At 41.8% G+C, this 20,142-nt stretch overlaps 1 protein-coding gene across 1 annotated transcript in view; it reads left to right on the forward strand.

Moving 5' to 3' along the window:
- The window catches only part of WDR7 (WD repeat domain 7), a 1,007,279-nt gene that overhangs the window by 314,821 nt on the left and 672,316 nt on the right, over window positions 1–20,142 (forward strand). Inside the window, 11 exon segments of the mRNA XM_053701142.1 lie at window positions 11,878–11,892; window positions 11,894–11,929; window positions 11,931–11,976; window positions 11,979–12,025; window positions 12,027–12,089; window positions 12,091–12,195; window positions 12,197–12,326; window positions 12,329–12,537; window positions 12,539–12,571; window positions 12,573–12,617; window positions 12,619–12,662. Of these exon segments, the coding sequence (XP_053557117.1) occupies window positions 11,878–11,892; window positions 11,894–11,929; window positions 11,931–11,976; window positions 11,979–12,025; window positions 12,027–12,089; window positions 12,091–12,195; window positions 12,197–12,326; window positions 12,329–12,537; window positions 12,539–12,571; window positions 12,573–12,617; window positions 12,619–12,662 (773 nt within the window).

Raw genomic sequence — 20,142 nt, forward strand, 5'->3', positions numbered from 1 at the left:
TGAGGCCCGCCCTTTTTTTGTGGTGGTTATGATTTTTTTGTATAAAGCACAATTATTCCAATTCCTTATTTTATATGCTTTCGCACTTTTTTTCTTATCACCCCACTTCTTGGCTATTCGTTAAAACTGAATTGTGGGTGTGGTGAGGGGTGTATTTATAGGCATTTTAAGGTTTGGGAAACTTTGCCCCCTCCTGGTAGGAATGTATATCCCATACGTCACTAGCTCATGGACTCTTGCTAATATGAAAGAAATGAATTTATCAGGTAATGTTCTTACATAAATTATGTTTTTTGGCGTACTTAGTTTGAATTTTGCACGTCGGCCTTCAGGTTTACTCACATCAGGGTTGCGCACTTCGCACACCGATGCTCTCTCCACCCTTTGGTTTTTATTATAGTTACTTTCTTTTCCTATGACATGGAGAGTCCACAACATCATTCCAATTACTAGTGGGATATTCAACTCCTAGCCAGCAGAGGGGGCAAAAAGCACCCCAGCAATGCTGTTAGGTGTAACTTACCTTACCCATAATCCCCAATCATTCTCTTTGCCTTTGTCAATGAAGGTTGTGCAAAGTTGGTGTCTTAAGATATTTTGTCCTTTTTATGGGTATTTTTCCTGCAAGCAAGGATTGGGGTCTAGCTGTGTCCACGTCAATCTCTTGAGTAAGAGTAGTTGGTGCTTTTAGCAGTTAGAAGGCGGTGACGTAGTCCTTACTTTACTTCTAACAAGTTTGCTACCCCTTCGTAGAAAGGCCAGGTTGGTGACTCTGCTCTTTCTCTTACTACAGGGTCCATGACAGGGAGCGCAATGCCTGTCATACCTTTGTAGCTTCTGTCTTCCCTGCAGCCGGATCCACAGGTTAGTGACTCTTCCTTTCTTTTTTTTTTTTTTTTTTTTTTTTTGGTTTTATAAAACTTTTATTGAAATATAATTGCGATACAATACAATGCAGATTCTACAAACAATTGTACAGTTGGTAGGTGGGTACCTGTGGCCTCACTCTATGCAAGAGTCCATGGGTTTTAAAGTCTAAGTGGGTCCTTGCATTGGGGTATAATAAGTGAGGGGATCCAATGACAGTCCTCTTAGTTGTGGCAAGTTCCCAGTTTGTTAAGACTGTAACGCAATGGAAGATAAGTGAGTCCGTGCGTTTCAGCTGCAACGTACATGGCTGTAAACAGTTATTAACAGTTGTAAACAGTTATAAACAAATAACAAAATGCCTTTCTGTCCTTTAGTATCGCCTTACCTTGCCTATGTAACATAAGAGTAATGTATAGTGAAGGGGGAAAGAGGGAGGGGAAAGGTGAAAAAAGAGGGGAGGGGGGGGACAGGGGGGGGGGGGAGAGGAGAGGGAGAGGGGGAGGAGAGGGGAGAGGAGGGGAGGGGGGGGGGGTCTGGTCGGGAGGCATTGTTCCCTACGGGGCCGCCGGGCGGGGGGTAGAGTGTGTCGTCTCTCTCAGGGTGTGGGGAGAGAGACTCCCAGTAGAACCGGACTTCGTGAAAGAAGGCCAGGTTACCATTCTTGAAGAAGAATACTCTTCCCCCCTCCAAGAGTTCCGAGATGTGGTGGAACCATTCCTGGGTCGTGGGGACATTTGAGGATTTCCATTTCCGGGAGATGAGTGCCTTCGCACTATTTATGGTAATTTGTAGGAGTTTCCATCTGATCTTGCAGATCTTGCCATATTTGTGGTTCAGGAGGGCAGTGAGGGGTGTTAAGCTAAATGTTGGACCCATGAGCTCTTTAAGGAATCTCTCTACTCTCTTCCAGAAAGGGGAGATCACTGGACAGTAACCACCATATATGGGCCATCATTCCCACTGCCCTCCGCACCCCCTCCAGCAAGTGGCGCCTGCTCTTGGGGTAAATTTGTTTAATTCTTTCGGGTGTGAGGTACCAACGGAATAGGATCTTATGATTCAGTTCTAAGATTCTAGCTAGGGACGAGGGACTTGAAGTGCTATATAGAATCGCGACTCTTCCTTTCTATGTTAGAAAGGACAGCACTTCAGAGGTTAATCCTCTAGTGGATCTCATTATGGGACATAGTTACCTTATTGTGTTTGGGGGTACATAGATCCTAAGATATTTATAGTTGGCACTTTATAGTATGAGGACAGATAAGAGACTTAAGGGGGTTAATTCCCCTATTTTCCTGGCAGAGTGTATGGCTTTTTGTTCCTTAATAAGGAATTGGAACATACATGGGAGACACATTTTAAGTGTACTGGATTTACTAGTTTAATTCAGCAGTGGGAGCTAACGGCTTTTAAAACGTATGCAGCCGTTTGTTATTTTGCGCTCTTGTGTGGTTGCAGTTTTCTGTTCCTAGTCGCTCACGTGACCTCTGCACTTGTGGTTTTATGGAGCAGACTTTTGTGAGCTCAGTGAGTCGGATTGAAGGCCAGGAGAGGTGTCAGCTTAGTTATTTCGCCAATCGGAGTAACTTCAGTGGCAAATCGTTTAGCTGACAGTTCACAGCTTCTTCTGCTTACTAGTGGGATTTTCGCTCTGGTCGGGTAGGGGCTTCAGATAATTTGTCTGAAGTTAATTTCATACACATTTTCCAACCTTGTTATTTACTATTTTTTTTAATTTTTTTATTTGGTTCATCAATCTGGTTATTGCTAGTATGACCTGTCCTTTTGAGCTATGGACTCAGAACAGGATCAGCCTATCTCTCTGGATAAATGTTTGCTATGTTTAGAGAATCAGATTGCTCTACCAATGCAGTTTTGTTCCTTATGTTTAGCAAAAATGTTAAAATTTAAAGAAAAATTTCTCCCTTTTGAGCCAAGTATGTCTCAGGATTTTGCTGTGCGTGACATGCCGCAGCTTTCTCCTTTAACGTCCCAAGCCTTAATTGTTTCTCATACTGTGCCTTTTGTGTACTCTTAACCACCTGGGGGGTGTTTATTTACCTGGGGGGTATTCCGCTCAGATTACTTCTGCAGTATCGGCGGCTTTGTCAGCTTTCCCTTCTTCGGGTAAGCGTAAGAGGAAATCTAAACATTTGACATGCGTAAAGGGATCTTTCCTACCTCAGGACAAGAAGAAAAAGACCTAGGGGTCGCCAATCTTCTAATTTTTTGTTCCTTTCACAACTTTAAAGGACAAAAGTCCTCCTCCTCCTCTTCTAAACCAGACCAATCCAGGTCCTCTTGGAAATCCAATTTGCCCTGTAACAAGGGAAAGCAAAAACATAAATCCCTCTGCTGACTCAATTAAATCGGCATGAAGGGTCCATCCCCGATCTGATTGTGGATCAGGGTGGTGGGCAGACTTTCCTTTTTCAAACAGGCCTGGATTTGCGATGTCCCAGATCCATGGGCGGTGGACATAGTATCCCAGGGGTTACAAGATAGGATTCAAATCTTGTCTTCCAAGGGGCAGATTTCTCCTGTCAAGATTATCCTCAAACCAGGGTAAAAAGGGAGGCCTTCTTAAATTGCGTAAAGGACCTATCCTCCCTGGGAGTTATTGTACCAGTCCCTCTAAAGGAACAAGGTCTAGGATTTTATTTCAAATCTATTTGTGGTTCCCAAATAGGAGGGAACTTTTTGTCTCATCCTAGATTTAAAGTGTCTCAACAAATTCCTCAAAATTCCTGTCCTTCAAGATGGAAAACTATTTGTTCCATTCTTCCATTGGTCCAGACAGGTCGGTTCATGACGACCATAGACCTGAAGGACGCATACTTACATGTTCCCATTCACAGGGATCATCACCAGTTTCTAAGATTTGCCTTTCAGGACAAGCATTTTCAGTTTATTGCCTTTCCATTTGGGCCTTGCCACAGCTCCCCAGAGTATTCACAAAGGTCCTGGGAGCACTTTTGGCAGTCATCAGGATCCCAGGGAATTGCAGTGGCACCTTTTCTAGACTACATCTTTGTTCAGTGTCATCTTTCAACTATCAGAATCTCATACCGAGATGGTTGTTGTCTTTTCTACGTTCCCACGGGTGGAAAGTGAATCTGGAAAAGAGTTCTCTAGTTCAGTCTACAAGAATGTGTTGTCTTAGGAACAATCATAGACTCCTTGTCCATGAAGATTTTCCCGACGGGATGTCAGAAAATCGAAACCTTTTGCTGCTTGCCCTTTCTCTCCAGTCTGCCTTTCATCCAACAGTGGCTCAATGCATGGAGGTGATTGGTCTGATTGGTGGCTTCCATGGACATCATTCCATTTGCTCGATTCCATCTGAGGACCGCTGCAGGCTTTGCATGCTCTGTCAATGGAACTGAGACCATTCAGATTTATCGCAGAGGATAAATCTGGGACTCCCTAACAAAAGAATCTTTCTCGTGGTGGATATCACAGGAACATCTGTCCTGGGGCACTTGCTTTCTGAGACCTTCCTGGGTGATTGTAACTACGGACGCCAGCCTGTCAGGCTGGGGAGCTGTTTGTGGTTCTCTGAAGGCTCAGGGCCTATACCCTCTGGAAGAGTCTTCTCTTCCCATAAAAATCTTGGAGTTGAGGAGCATCTTCAATGCCTAGACAGCGTAGGCCTCAATTATCTTTAGTCCGGTTTGTCAGATTCCAGTCGGGACAACATTACCTCAGTGGGGGCTTACATCAACCACCAGGGAGGAACTCAGAGTGTACTTGGCCATGAAGGAGGTCACTTGCATTCTTCAGTGTGCAGAAGCTCGCGGATTGTCTCCTAACTCGCATCCACATTCCAGGAGTGGACATTGGAAAGCAGATTTCCTGAGCAGACAGACTTTCAGTTCAGTTGATCACATTTGCAAGGCAGCCACTTGGTCTTCTTTGCATACTTACAAAATTCAAAATGTTGATGTTTTTACTTCTTCAGGAAGCAGCCTTTTGTAGAAAGGTTCTTCAGGCTTATGTCTCAGTTTGCTCATTTTAAGTGCATACAAAAACAACAATATTAGGGTTGTGGATTTATTTTCATTTATGAAAAAAACATAATTTCCATCTTAATGGGAGGAGAAGTCCACTGCTTCATTCATTACTTGTGGGAAATAAGAACCTGACCACAAGGAGGAGGCAGGGACACCCCAGCCAAAGGCTTAAATACCTCCCCCACTCCCCTCATCCCCCATTCATTCTTTGCCTTTCGTCACAGGAGGTTGGCAGAGGAAGTGTTGGACGATTGGAGGTAGTCTCTTATGGATGGGTAGTACTCTTCAAAATAAGACTGAAATTTTAAGTAGTCCTGTCAGCATGGGTGAAAGTTATAGTCCAGAGATGCAGGGGGAGTTCTTTTGCGAAACCATTCCGACTGATTAACAGCTCCTTAAGCAATCAGCATTGACGCTGCCTGCTTTATTCTCTCAAGTCCATGTCAGGAGCGATGCTACTAACCTGTCACACGTTTCATTTTATACACATTTGACAATGCAAGATGACAGGGTCACAGTGTGTCTACTTTTATCTGTTTAGAATTATGGGTTAATATCCCTGGAAAGGGGATTATTGAACAGGGGGGGGGGGGGAATTATACATATTTTATTGTGTTTGATGCTTTGTTATGTGTGTGAGATGAGGCTCTAGCAATGTGTGAACAGTCAGGATCGGTGTGGCGTTCTTTTGGCGTGTTTTTTCTATAGTGCAGGGGCGGTCCTGCATGGCACTCCATGTGACCAGGTGTGGCCTCTTCCACTTCCTCTTTCCTGATCAGCAATTTCGGGAGACCTAACGGTTTCTCTGTGGTCCGGGTCATAGGAGGTGGTGAGTGCCCCTGGCCATTGGTGTATAAAGGTGCCATGTAATCTATCTAGTCCATATTAAGTTAAGCGTAAGCTATGGAAGACTCTGATATGTTAGAGGATACTCCCTCTTTAATTAAATCTAATACCTGCTCAACTTTGTTCCACATGCTTTGATAAGATTGCAATATCAAAAAGGAATAAGATATTTAGTACTACTGAGCCGTCCACCTCTGAGGTTTCTTCGTCCCGCGAGATGCGCTCCCAACATTCATCTCCGATTACACATGTAGCTCCCCAATGCCCTACTGATCCTCCTTGCGGGAGGGGCCTCGTGGCCGCCAGATTTTGCTGCTCAGTTGCAAGAACCGTTTCTGTGGCCTTCCATGCCCTACCACGTCCTGCAAAGCGCAAGCGAAGGGAAAGACATAGCCTTCCTTCCAAGGGGTTATCTACTCTGTTGGATGTCTCTCAGCCTGAGAGATTATCCGATGATGACGCCTCCGACTCGTCCGAGGGTGCCCTCTCTGGGACAGAATTGGCGTCTTCGAAACCTCCGACTTCGGAGGAGCCAGATTTTAAGTTTAAAATGGAGCATTTGCGCTTTTTACTGAAAGAAGTGCTTGCTACGTTGGAGGTCCTGGAACCGAAACTTCCGGAAGAACCTTCTATTCCTAAACTAGATAGGGTTTACAAGGACAGGGTGGTGCCTCAGACCTTCCCAGTGCCTGTGAAGATGGCTACTATTAAGAAGGAGTGGGAGAAACTGGGCTCTGCCTTTTCTCCTTCTACATCTTTTAAGTTGTTCCCCGTTCCGGGCTCTCAGCTCGAGCTATGGAGGGCCATTCCTAAGGTGGATGGAGCTGTCTCCACGCTCGCTAAGCACACAACTATTCCCCTTGAGGATAGTTCGTCCAAGGAGCCCATGGATAAAAAGTTAGAGTCCATGTTGAGAAAGATGTTTCAACTTATGGGGTGGGTTTTCCAACCTGCAGCGGCAATCACTCCGGTGGCAGGAGCAGCTGCCTACTGGTGTGACGCACTGTCCGCTATGGTCAAGGTGGAGACTCCCCTCAAGGAGATACAGGAAAAGATTAAGGCCTTAAGGGTAGCTAACTCTTTTATCTGTGATGCAAACATGCAGGTCATTCGCATGAATGCCAGGACATCAGGTTTCTCTGTTCTAGCTCATATGGCGCTGTGGTTAAAGTCGTTGACGGCTGACATGGCTTCCAAGTCGAGATTGCTATCCCTCCCATTTCAAGGGAAAGTTCTCTTTGGTTCAGGCCTTGACTCTATAATATCAACGGTCACGGGAGGCAAGGGTGCTTTCCTTCCGCAGGATAAGAAGAATAAGCCTAAGGGCTCTACTTTCCGTCCCTTTCGTTCGGACAAGTCTCAGCGTCTGCAGCCTGCTGCAAAGGCCAAACAGTCCAAGGGATCTTGGAAGCTGGCTCAATCTTGGAACAAGTCCAAGCAGAGCAAGAAGCCCGCTGAGACAAAGTCGGCATGAAGGGGTGGCCCCCTATCTGTTGCTGGATCGCGTAGGGGGCAGACTATCTCTGTTCGCAGAGGCTTGGATAAGAGACGTATAGGATCCTTGGGTTCTGGAGGTTATCACCCAGGGTTACAGGATAGGGTTCAAGACTCATCTGCCCAGGGGCAGATTCCTCCTGTCAAACCTATCCTTAAGACCAGAGAAGAGAGACGCCTTTCTAGAGTGCGTGAGGGAGCTCTCGTCTCGGAGTAATCGTTCCAATACCTCTAGCAGAAAGGGGTCTAGGTTACTATTCAAACCTTTTTGTGGTCCCAAAGAAGGAGGGCACGTTCCGCTCAATTCTGGACCTAAAGTGCCAAAACAAGTTTCTGTCAGTCCCATTGTTTAAAATGAAGACGGTCTGATCGATTCTCCATTGAGTTCAACAGGGGCAATTTATGACGACAATAGACTTGAAGGATGCCTACCTTCACGTGCCAATTCACAAGGACCACGTCAGGTTCCTAAGATTCACGTTTCTGGACCAACACTTCTGGTTTGTGGCCCTACCGTTCGGTGTGGCGACTGCCCCAAGAGTCTTTACGAATTTTCCTGGGGTGCTGCTCGTGGTAGCGAGAGCCAGAGGTATTGCGGTGGCTCCTTATCTGGACGATATATTCTGGTTCAGGCTCCGTCCTGCAGTCTTGCGGAGGACCACTCGAGGGCTCTTCTTCTTCTCCTTCGATCCCATGAATAGAAGATAAATGAAGGAAAGAGTTCTCTGGTTCCCAGCAACAGGGTGGAGTTTTCTGGGTACAATAATAGATTCCGTATCGATGAAAATATTCTTGACAGATCAGAGACGTTCCAAGATTGCATTCAGCTGTCTTGCCCTTCAGACCTCCTCAAGGCCATCTGTGGCCAGGTGTATGGAGGTGATTGGGCTCATGGTATCCAGCATAGATGTTAATCGATTTGCCAGGTTCCATCTCAGACCTCTTCATTTATGCATGTTGAGACAATGGAACGGGTATCACTCAGATCTGTCCCAACAGATCTCTCTGGACAACCGAGTGAGGGAATCCCTCTCTTGGTGGATCCGTCTGGGACAGCTGGCCCAGGGGACATCCTTCTTGAGGCCATCCTGGGAGATTGTGACCACGGATGCAAGTCTATCAGGATGGGGGGAACTGTTTGGAGTGCCAAAAGGGCACAGTGCAGGTGGACCTCGAGAGGAGTCCACTCTACCAATAAATATTTTTGAACTTTGAGCGATATTCAATGCTCTGAGGGCTTGGCCCCACCTGGGGTCGTCCCGATTCATCAGATTCCAGTCAGACAACATTACCTCGGTGGCTTACATAAACCATCAGGGGGGAACTCCCTTGCCATGAGGGAAGTGTCTCGGATTCTGGAATGGGCAGAGACTCACAATAGTTTGCTCTCAGTTATCCACATTCCGGATGTGGACAACTGGGAAGTAGATTTTCTCAGCAGACAATCGCTTCGTCTCTCCATCCCAAGGTGTTTGCGGAGATCTGCATCAGATGGGGGACTCCGGGGATAGACCTCATGGCGTCCAGACTCAACTTCAAGCTACCCATATACAGGTCGTGGTCCAGGGACCCCCGACCCACAGGCAGAGCTGATAGATGCCTTGGGAATTCAACCTAAGTTACACTTTTCCACCGTTGCTTCTTTCTCAAGTGGTGGCCTGCATCAAACAGGAGAAAGCTTCAACCATTCTGATTGCTCCATTGTGGCCGCGGAGTACGTGGTTTGTGGATCTGGTGGGGATGTTATTGTCTCTTCCTTGGAGGTTGCCCTGTTGCAGAGATCTGCTGGTTCAGGGTCTCTTTCTACACTAACATCTCGATTCTCTGAGGCTGACTGCGTGGAGATTGAACGCCTAGTCTTGGCCAAGAGAGGTTTTTCAGAGAGAGTAATTGATACTCTCATCCAGGCCAGGAAGCTGGTCACTCGTCGCATCTATCATAATGTGGGGATGACCTACTTATCCTGGTGTGAGGACCGTAGATATCCCTGGCACAAGGTTAGGGTATCCAAGATTCTTTTCTCCAGGATGGACTGGATAAGGGTCTTGTCACCAGTTCCTTAAAGGGACAGATTTTGGTGTTATCGGTTCTGTTACAAAAGAAGCTAGCGGAGCTTCCTGATATTCAGTCCTTTGTTCAGGCTCTGTCTAGGATCAGACCTGTCTTTAGAAATTCTGCTCCTCCTTGGAGCTTAAACTTGGTTCTTAAGGTTTTGCAGAGGGCTCCAGTTGAGCCTATGCATGCACTTTCCATTAAGATTCTTTCTTGAAAGGTTCTATTTCTTCTGGCTATTGCATCGACTCGCAGAGTCTCTGAGTTAGCGGCCTTGCAATCTGAGCCTCCTTACCTAGTTTTTCAAGCTAAGGCAAGGCTCTAGAGCTTGGTTATTTGTTCCCACAAGTAATGAATGAAGCAGTGGACTCTCCTCCCATTAAGATGGAAAACTTAAATTATGCTTACCTTGATAATTTTATTTCCATCTGTGAGAGGAGAGTCCACTGCTCCCGCCCGTTTGCTCCGTTGGGCATACCTAAATTTAATATTATTCTTCTGGCACCATTTATACCCTGATATTTCTCATTCTGTTCCTTGTTCCCTTGGCAGAATGACTGGGGGATGAGGGTTGTGAGGGAGGTATTTAAGCCTTTGGCTGGGGTGTCTTTGCCTCCTCCTGGTGGCCAGGTTCTTATTTCCCACAAGTAATGAATGAAGCAGTGGACTCTCCTCCCACAGATGGAAATGAAATTATCAGGTAAGCATAATTTAAGTTTTATGCTTACCTGATAAACTAATTTCTTTCATTGAGGTGAGAGTCCATGACACGACACAATTGTGTTTTTCTAAGGTTATTTTTTTTTTTTTTCAGTTCATCTTTTTCCCCCTGCTCCTTTTATGGTTTTTATTACTATTTCTTACCTCACTTGCTTGACTAAACGTTAGACTGAAGTATGTGTGAGGTGGGAGGGGAGGGGGGCCTTAACCTTGCCTCTTGCAGCCAAGGCAATGGCTGGGGCGATTGGGGGCTTACCGGGGCCACATCTTGCAAAGTCCTGCTGTATTAGGAGGTGCCACTGCCAGCTCCAGTGTGTGGGCATAAGGGACCTGCAAGGATAATAAAAAGTGAGTGAAAATATGTTTCTAACCCCCCCCCCCTGAAATTGTACTGTCAGTGAATTACAATATTATTACCGCCTCTTATCTCAGTGCATTTTGACAGTTTTTCACAATTAGAAAGTGCTAGTTCATGGTTGTAATATAGATAACATTGTGTTCACTCATGTTGAGTTATTTAGGACTCAGCACTGATTGGGTAAAATGCATGTCTGTCAAAAGAACTGAGATAAGGGGGCAGTCTGGAAAGGCTTAGACACAAGGTAATCACAGAGGTAAAGTTATATAAAAATATATATTATAACAGTTTTGGTTTTGCAAAACTGGGGAATGGGTAATACAGGGATTAACTTTCTTTTTAAACAAATAAGTAGTAGATTGGCAACATGAAAATAATTGTCACTTTTATTGAAAGTCAATGCATCCTGTACAAAACTTTAGATTCATAAAATTATTAGTTTATAGCATTAATCATCAGATGATTTTAATTTAATACAATCATGCACGTACATAACATTTTTCTTGGTCACTATTCATCAAAAATTTTTTTTTCAGTTCTGCTTCTCAGTGTGAAACCATGAGGCATTCATCATTAATCAAATGATCACGCCGTTGTTTTAACCTCTGTAGTGCAGAGTTTGATATGCAGTTTCTGTTACTGTTCTGCTGTATTACAGCTTTTGTGCAAAGGGGGCCCATACATGGATTTCATTTTCGGGAATTGCTAAAAAAAACGAAGGATGTCAATTCCATTTTGTTTACCTCCTCCTTCCCAGCGCTGCTCTCTGTCCTGTAGTGCAGCTTATAAAGGGCACAAGGTCAGAATAAACCTAGGTTTCTCGCATTAGAGTTTTCCCCTTTAGAATTTGTTCCTTGTCTGTGCTAAGCAGTTTTTGGTTTTTTTTTTGCCTCGGTGTATCGTTCTTACTTTATGCATTACTGATCCAGGATAAACACTTTTGATTGAGTTAAAAAATTTCAGGCACCTGTAAGCTGCTCTTCCAACTACAGATCATTGCTATCTAAGGAAGCTGCCAATTTAGTTTTAAAAATGTTATATATATATATATATATATATATATATATATATAATATATATATATATATATATATATATAAATAAATATAAATAAAATGTATTAGTACATTTTTGGTGATGGTTAAAGATGCCATAATTTTTGTTGTATATGGTTGACTTCAGTTGCTTTATACAATCTTATTTTTCTCTTCTTTTTTTTAATATTAGGATTTTCAGATAAGTGATTTGTTTGCAAATTACTAATTATTTTAAATTACATAATAATTAAATTAAGGCAAAATGTATTCATATGCTACCAACTATAGTGAAACATAGCAACCTTTAAGTCAGCCACTAGAATCTTCTTCCTTATTAATATTCTCTTGGCAAAGTTGACATATTTTTTGTTTTTATTACCTTGGCCTGGTAAATTATTTTTGTCATCATAATTACTCATACAGATGCCAATTTGCATTTTCAATAACATATTTGTTAACATGGTGTAATTTTATATCCTTTTTGCAGGGGAATCTGCCTATAATATTCACATAACTCCCTCATGGTCCAAGCAATAAAGGACAAATGTAACTGACTCGGACATACATCTGCTCTTCTTTGATGTGGAGCTCTAATTATTCAGCTACTCACTGAAGAAGCCTCCAGGCCAAATACTAACACTTATCTCCCCTGAGAGTTTACAGAAATCATCTGGCAGTTCGGACAAAGGAGGCTCTTTCTATGGCTGGGGTAAATCGAGCAGCGGTGCTCTTTCAACAAGTGAAGGAAACAATCAAAGAGAACATTAAAGAACATCTCCTTGACGATGATGATGAAGATGAAGAAAACGATGCGACAGAAGAGGGACGAAAGTGACCCAGAGTACCGTTCCAGCAAAACCAAACCATTAACACTACTAGAATACAATCTAACTATGGACACTGCCAAGCTCTTCATGTCTTGTCTTCATGCCTGGGGCTGAATTCTGTATTAGATGAGGTTTGCCTTGAACGCGCTTGGGTATGCTTTAAGCCTCACTGCCCTGTCTCTTTTGGCCTTCTCTCAAGAGGTGGACACATGTCATTGATGCTTCCAGGATTTAACCAGCCAGTTGCTAAAGCCTCAGATCAAAATGTAGGTGTAGGAAGAAAAATGTCAATTAGTGAAGGGCTTGGAAAGGGCACTTACGGAGGGAGTGTCACGTGCTGTCACTACACAACATCCTCCTGTCACTTATATCCCTGGCAAATACCTTGATGAGCATGACCAAGTGCCACATTTATTGGAGACCATATGAAGAAAGCGCCACACAGGTATTAAACTTGTTAACATTAAAACACAAATGATTCATATGCTTTTTGAGCAGTAATGAAGATTTCAGTGCTAGACTACAACCTCTAGGCCCACATGGTCTGTTCATTCTTACTATCTACCTAAAGTAATTAGGATTGATTTTATGTTTAATACATTTTTTTTATTTTTTATTAGTTCTTCCTTATTAAAGGGACATTAAATAAATGCTAGATAGAATGATGCATTCATAGAAATGATTAGTCTGAGAATAACATGTAGATGCATTTTTTTAGTTTCATTAGCAGTTTTAAATAGTGAGAAAATAAGTGTAAAGTGTTATTGTCAATAAAACAATGGGGACTGCCCATGTTGTAACTTAGGTTACCTTCTCTGCTGTGTCCCAATAGGGACAGTTATAAATAAAAGCTGTGACACACTGCAAGCGATGCAGCTCGAGGCGAAGCAGCTGCTTCGCACCACGTCTCATCGCTTCTGAAGTTCAAATATTTCATCTCTGAGGTGCTCAGTTACGCGACCTGACACAGCAGAGTGCTCAGAGATGAAAAAGGCAGGACACACTGAGCGCGCACAGCCCTCACCTACATTGCTGTGCGCCGCTCTGCTTGCAGTGTGTCACGGGCCTTAAGTGTGCAGCCAATAGCTGTGTGGAATATAACCGTGTTCTGCACTTCCATTTCTAAAAGGAACTGAAACGCTCATAATTTCAGAATGGAATTACAGTAAAAGGGTACAAAATAAAATAATGAAAGTATGTTGCAGACTTTTTATATATAATACGATTTATCATTTTATGTTACCATCTCAAAGTGTTTAATGTCCCTTTAAAGATGGCTTTTTCACACATGTGCATCACATCCACTAAAGATTTTATTTAAAAAATGTCCATGAATCATCCACTTCACAATTTAAAATCATTGACCTTTAGTTCTATGATTGCTCTTTTAATGGGGGGGGGGAAGCTTTCCACCTGAAGTTATTACATTTTTTTAATATGTTTGTTGGCTTTTATTATATCCCCGTTGCCCCCCGCACCCCATTCACACACCTTTCTCCCTCAAGCTATATGTATTAAGGTCATGATTTCTTTTAAAAATAAAATACATTTTAAAATCATAATTTAACTTTTATTTTTGTTTAATTAGATTGAATTCATATTGTGGAAATATAATATTTTTTATCTAAAATAGATAAATTATAAACTTGTAGTTGTGTATATCCATTTTGTTCAGAAAAAAAAATCTTCATAATATATCAGGCAAGGGCCACATATTCCAGAAATTATCCATGTGATCACATGACATGGAACCAATACACAGAATTTTTACATATTTTTTTATATTGAAAGATTTTTTTTTTTTTTTTTAATCAGAATATGAATGGTTGCTTGGTTATTAACTTATTTAAAGGGATATGAAACCCAAAATGTCACTTTAATGATACAGATGGAAGAACTTTTCTAATTCACATGTATTTTTACATTTTTCTTCATTGTTTGGGCATCTTTTATTGAAACGCAGGGAGGTGAGCTTAAGAGCCTGCCCATGTCTGGACCACTATATAGCAGCAGTTTTTGCAAGAATGTTATCCATTTGCAAGAACACTAGATGGCAGCACTATTTCTGTCATGTAGTGTTCCAGACACCTACCTATGTATCACTTTAACAAAGAATACCATGAGAACAAAACAAATTGGTACACTTTTTCTTTCATATAGGGCGATCCTTTACTCCTGGGAATTACCTTTTCGGCCACTAGGAGGAGGCATAGATTCCCAAACCTCAGAGCTCTATATAAACCCTCCCACATCTATAGTAATCAGTCTTGCCTTTGCCTCGGCTGGAGATAGGTGAAGAATAAATATGTGCAAGATTGTTTGTTATTTTATTTTAGGGTTTCCTGGTTAGCACCCTGGTGTTCCCCTCTTCAGTACTTATTATGGGCATATTGGAGTATTCATTATTAAGTTTATCATTATCCTTTTTATTTTAAAAGTGATAAAGATATTCTTTTTTGACATTTAGTGCAGGAAACTTCATGTGTACTTATTTGGCTTTTACTCCAGGACATGCTTGAAACCTTCTACTGACAAACTTTCTCAGTACTAGGTTTAAAGCTTTTTGAGGTAAGTTATGGGGGGCAATCTGTGTTTCATGGTGGAACCCACTAGGAATGCCCTTGGCCAGCTTTGCGCTAACTTATTTAGCACATGCATTCAGTCTGCTAAACAAACAGGCGGAGAGAGCTCAAAAATATAGATATTTTATTTTAAGTGAAGGTCCATTTTGATGAATTAGTGCCCGGTTTTTAATAATCCTATTAAAAACAAGGGCACTTTAATTCATCAAAATTGACATTATCACTGTTTTCTTCAAAAACTTACCTTTTAATCATGGCAGCCGCTCCAGCAACTTCCTCCGCCCGTCGCAAGCCGTCTTCGCGGTCCAAAATGACAAATCCGGCTTCCTCAATCACAGCGTTGCATCAGGCCAAGATTCCCCGGGGGGGGGGGGGAGCTATGATTGGAGGAAGCCTGATTCTTCATTTCTGACGTCTGCAGAGGCTTCCGACGGCCGGGGGAATCGCTGGAGCGGCATTCCAGGATTAAAAGGTACGTTTTTGAAGAAAACAGTGAAATGTCAATTTTTGATGAATTAAAGTGCCCTTGTTTTTAATCGGTTTATTATAAAACCCGGGCACTAATTCATCAAAATGGAGCTTCACTTTAAGGAAGATTTGATTTTTTTATATACATTCTTTTTTGCACTGTTTTTTTGTCGATTGATGTTTGTTTTGTGCGCACAGGTACGCTTTGTTTGTGTGTGCACGTGATCTTTTGGTGGCCTTTTTTAGGAATTTTATGTGTTCTGATGCAGCGGTTACTGCCTTTAGTAGAAGTTGGTTTGCAGGTTGGTTGGTGTGGGTTCCCTCGCCTCTGAGCTCTATATTCATCATGGATCATGCTGATTCCTGCAAGCTGGGCCTAATCTAGCTTTGGAAGCCTTTCAGATAAGCATTTTTCAATAATTTATAAATGTGTTTTTTTATGCAAACAGGCTGAAGTGAGGATCTCCTTTCTGCTCAATTGTTTAGTGCCAGTCCCAGATATTTTTTTCTTTTAAAGACACATTAGACAGGAAGGTTGATTCATCTTTAATAAAAAAAAAATCTCCATTCTGAATTATATTTTAATCCTGCAGTTGCCATTGCTGATCTATCATCTGCTAATTCTAAATGGTTAGATAATCTATCTCTTTGTTCAGGTTCTGGATGAGTCTGTTATAGATAACTTCCTAGAGATTTAGAGATACTTAAATGTTCTAATGCTTTTGTAGGTGACACTATTCTTGATATTATTAGAATTAGCTCTAAGAATTTTTATCTTTCAGTTGTTGCCAGACATGCTTTATGGCTTAAATCTTGGTCAGCTGATGCAGCTTCTAAGAATAATTTACTGTCCTATTCCTTTTTAAGGTAATAGACTTTTCTTTCATGTAATTAGCAAGAGTCCATGAGCTAGTGACGTATGGGATATACATTCCTACCAGGAGGGGCAAAGTTTCCCAAACCTTAAAATGCCTATAAATACACCCCTCACCACACCCACAATTCAGTTTTACAAAACTTTGCCTCCTATGGAGGTGGTGAAGTAAGTTTGTGCTAGATTCTACGTTGATATGCGCTCCGCAGCAGGTTGGAGCCCGGTTTTCCTCTCAGCGTGCAGTGTATGTCAGTGGGGATGTGAGGAAGAGTATTGCCTATTTGAATGGCAGTGATCTCTTCTACGGGGTCCATTTCATAGGTTCTCTGTTATCGGTCGTAGAGATTCATCTCTTACCTCCCTTTTCAGATCGACGATATACTCTTATATATATATACCATTACCTCTGCTGATTTTCGTTTCAGTACTGGTTTGGCTTTTCTACAAACATGTAGATGAGTGTCCTGGGGTAAGTAAGTCTTATTTTCTGTGACACTCTAAGCTATGGTTGGGCACTTTGTTTATAAAGTTCTAAATATATTCAAACATTTATTTGCCTTGACTCAGGATGTTTCAACATTCCTTATTTTCAGACAGGTCAGTTTCATATTTGGGATATATGCACTTGAATCAATTATTTTTCTTACCTTAAAAATTTGACTTTTTTCCCCTGTGGGCTGTTAGGCTCGCGGGGGCTGAAAATGCTTCATTTTATTGCGTCATTCTTGGCGCGGACTTTTTTGGCGCCAAAAAATCTTTTCTGTTTCCGGCGTCATACGTGATCGGCGGAGAGGTGCGTCAATTTTTGACGTTCTTTTGCGCCAAAGATGTCGGCGTTCCGGATGTGGCGTCATTTTTGGCGCCAGAAAGCATTTAGGCGCCAAATAATGTGGGCGTCTTATTTGGCGCTAAAAAAATATGGGTGTCGCTTTTGTCTCCACATTATTTAAGTCTCATTTTTTCTTTGCTTCTGGTTGCTAGAAGCTTGTTCATTGGCATTTTTTCCCATTTCCTGAAACTGTCATTTAAGGAATTTGATCAATTTTGCTTTATATGTTGTTTTTCTCTTACATATTGCAAGATGTCTCACGTTGCATCTGAGTCAGAAGATACTTCAGGAAAATCGCTGTCTGGTGCTGGAACTACCAAAGCTAAGTGTATCTGCTGTAAACTTTTGGTAGCTATTCCTCCAGCTGTTGTTTGTATTAATTGTCATGACAAACTTGTTAATGCAGATAATATTTCCTTTAGTAATGTACCATTACCTGTTGCAGTTCCATCAACATCTAATGTTCAGATGTTCCTGATAACATAAGAGATTTTGTTTCTGAATCCATCAAGAAGGCTATGTCTGTTATTCCTCCTTCTAGTAAACATAAAAAATCTTTTAAAACTTCTCTTTATACAGATGAATTTTTAAATGAACATCATCATTCTGATTCTGATGATTCTTCTGGTTCAGAGGATTCTGTCTCAGAGATGATGCTGATAAATCTTCATATTTATTTAAAATGGAATTTATTCGTTTTTTCCCTAAAGAAGTACTAATTGCTTTAGAAATTGAGGGATTCTGGTCCTCTTGATACTAATTCTAAACGTTTAGATAAGGTCTTTAAATCTCCTGTGGTTATTCCAGAAGTTTTTCCTGTTCCTAGTGCTATTTCTGAAGTAATTTCCAGAGAATGGGATAAATTGGGTAATTCATTTACTCCTTCTAAACGTTTTAAGCAATTATATCCTGTGCCGTCTGACAGATTAGAATTTTGGGACAAAATCCCTAAGGTTGATGGGGCTATTTCTACCTTGCTAAACGTACTACTATTCCTACGTCAGATGGTACTTCCTTTAAGGATCCTTTAGATAGGAAAATTGAATCCTTTCTAAGAAAAGCTTATCTGTGTTCAGGTAATCTTCTTAGACCTGCTATATCATTGCTGATGTTGCTGCAGCTTCAACTTTTTGGTTGGAAACTTAGCGCAACAAGTAACAGATCATGATTCTCATAATATTATTATTCTTCTTCAACATGCTAATAATTTTATCTGTGATGCCATTTTTGATATTATCAGAGTTGATGTCAGGTTTATGTCTCTAGCTATTTTAGCTAGAAGAGCTTTATGGCTTAAAACTTGGAATGCTGATATGTCTTCTAAATCGACTCTACTTTCCATTTCTTTCCAGGGTAACAAATTATTTGGTTCTCAGTTGGATTCTATTATCTCAACTGTTACTGGTGGGAAAGGAACTTTTTTACCACAGGATAAAAAATCTAAGGGTAAAAAAACAGGGCTAATAATCGTTTTCGTTCCTTTCGTTTCAACAAGGAACCAAAGCCTGATCCTTCATCCTCAGGAGCAGTTTCAGTTTGGAAACCATCTCCAGTCTGGAATAAATCCAAGCCTTCTAGAAAAGCAAAGCCAGGCTTCTAAGTCCACATGAAGGTGCGGCCCTCATTCCAGCTCAGCTGTAGGGGGCAGGTTACGTTTTTTCAAAAACATTTGGATCAAATCTGTTCACAATCTTTGGATTCAGAACATTGTTTCAGAAGGGTACAGAATTGGTTTCAAGATAAGACCTCCTGTAAAGAGATTTTTCTTTCCCGTGTCCCAGTAAATCCAGTGAAAGCTCGAGCATTTCTGAAATGTGTTTCAGATCTAGAGTTGGCTGGAGTAATTATGCCAGTTCCAGTTCTGGAACAGGGACTGGGGTTTTATTCGAATCTCTTCATTGTACCAAAGAAGGAGAATTCCTTCAGACCTGTTCTGGATCTAAAAATATTGAATCGTTATGTAAGGATACCAACGTTCAAAATGGTAACTGTAAGGACTATCTTGCCTTTTGTTCAACAAGGGCATTATATGTCCACAATAGATTTACAGGATGCATATCTGCATATTCCGATTCATCCAGATCATGATCAGTTCCTGAGATTCTCTTTTCTGGACAAGCATTACCAGTTTGTGGCTCTACCGTTTGGCCTAGCTACAGCTCCAATAATTTTTACAAAGGTTCTCGGTGCCCTTCTGTCTGTAATCAGAGAACAGGGTATTGTGGTATTTCCTTATTTGGACGATATCTTGGTACTTGCTCAGTCTTTACATTTAGCAGAATCTCATACGAATCGACTTGTGTTGTTTCTTCAAGATCATGGTTGGAGGATCAATTCACTAAAAAGTTCATTGACTCCTCAGACAAGGGTAACCTTTCTGGGTTTCCAGATAGATTCAGTGTCCATGACTCTGTCTTTGACAGACAAGAGACATCTAAAATTGATTTCAGCTTGTCGAAACCTTCAGTCACAATCATTCCCTTCGGTAGCCTTATGCATGGAAATTCTAGGTCTTATGACTGCTGCATCGGACGCGATCCCCTTTGCTCGTTTTCACATGCGACCTCTTCAGCTCTGTATGCTGAATCAATGGTGCAGGGATTACACAAAGATATCTCAATTAATATCTTTAAAACCGATTGTACGACACTCTCTAACGTGGTGGACAGATCACCATCGTTTAATTCAGGGGGCTTCTTTTGTTCTTTCGACCTGGACTGTAATTTCAACAGATGCAAGTCTTACAGGTTGGGGAGCTGTGTGGGGATCTCTGACGGCACAAGGAGTTTGGGAATCTCAGGAGGTGAGATTACCGATCAATATTTTGGAACTCCGTGCAATTTTCAGAGCTCTTCAGTCTTGGCCTCTTCTGAAGAGAGAATCGTTCATTTGTTTTCAGACAGACAATGTCACAACTGTGGCATACATCAATCATCAAGGAGGGACTCACAGTCCTCTGGCTATGAAAGAAGTATCTCGAATTTTGGTTTGGGGCGGAATCCAGCTCCTGTCTAATCTCTGCGGTTCATATCCCAGGTATAGACAATTGGGAAGCGGATTATCTCAGTCGCCAAACGTTGCATCCGGGCGAATGGTCTCTTCACCCAGAGGTATTTCTTCAGATTGTTCAAATGTGGGGCTTCCAGAAATAGATCTGATGGCGTCTCATCTA

This window comes from Bombina bombina, chromosome 2 (assembly GCF_027579735.1).
Source record: "Bombina bombina isolate aBomBom1 chromosome 2, aBomBom1.pri, whole genome shotgun sequence".
NCBI lineage: Eukaryota > Metazoa > Chordata > Amphibia > Anura > Bombinatoridae > Bombina > Bombina bombina.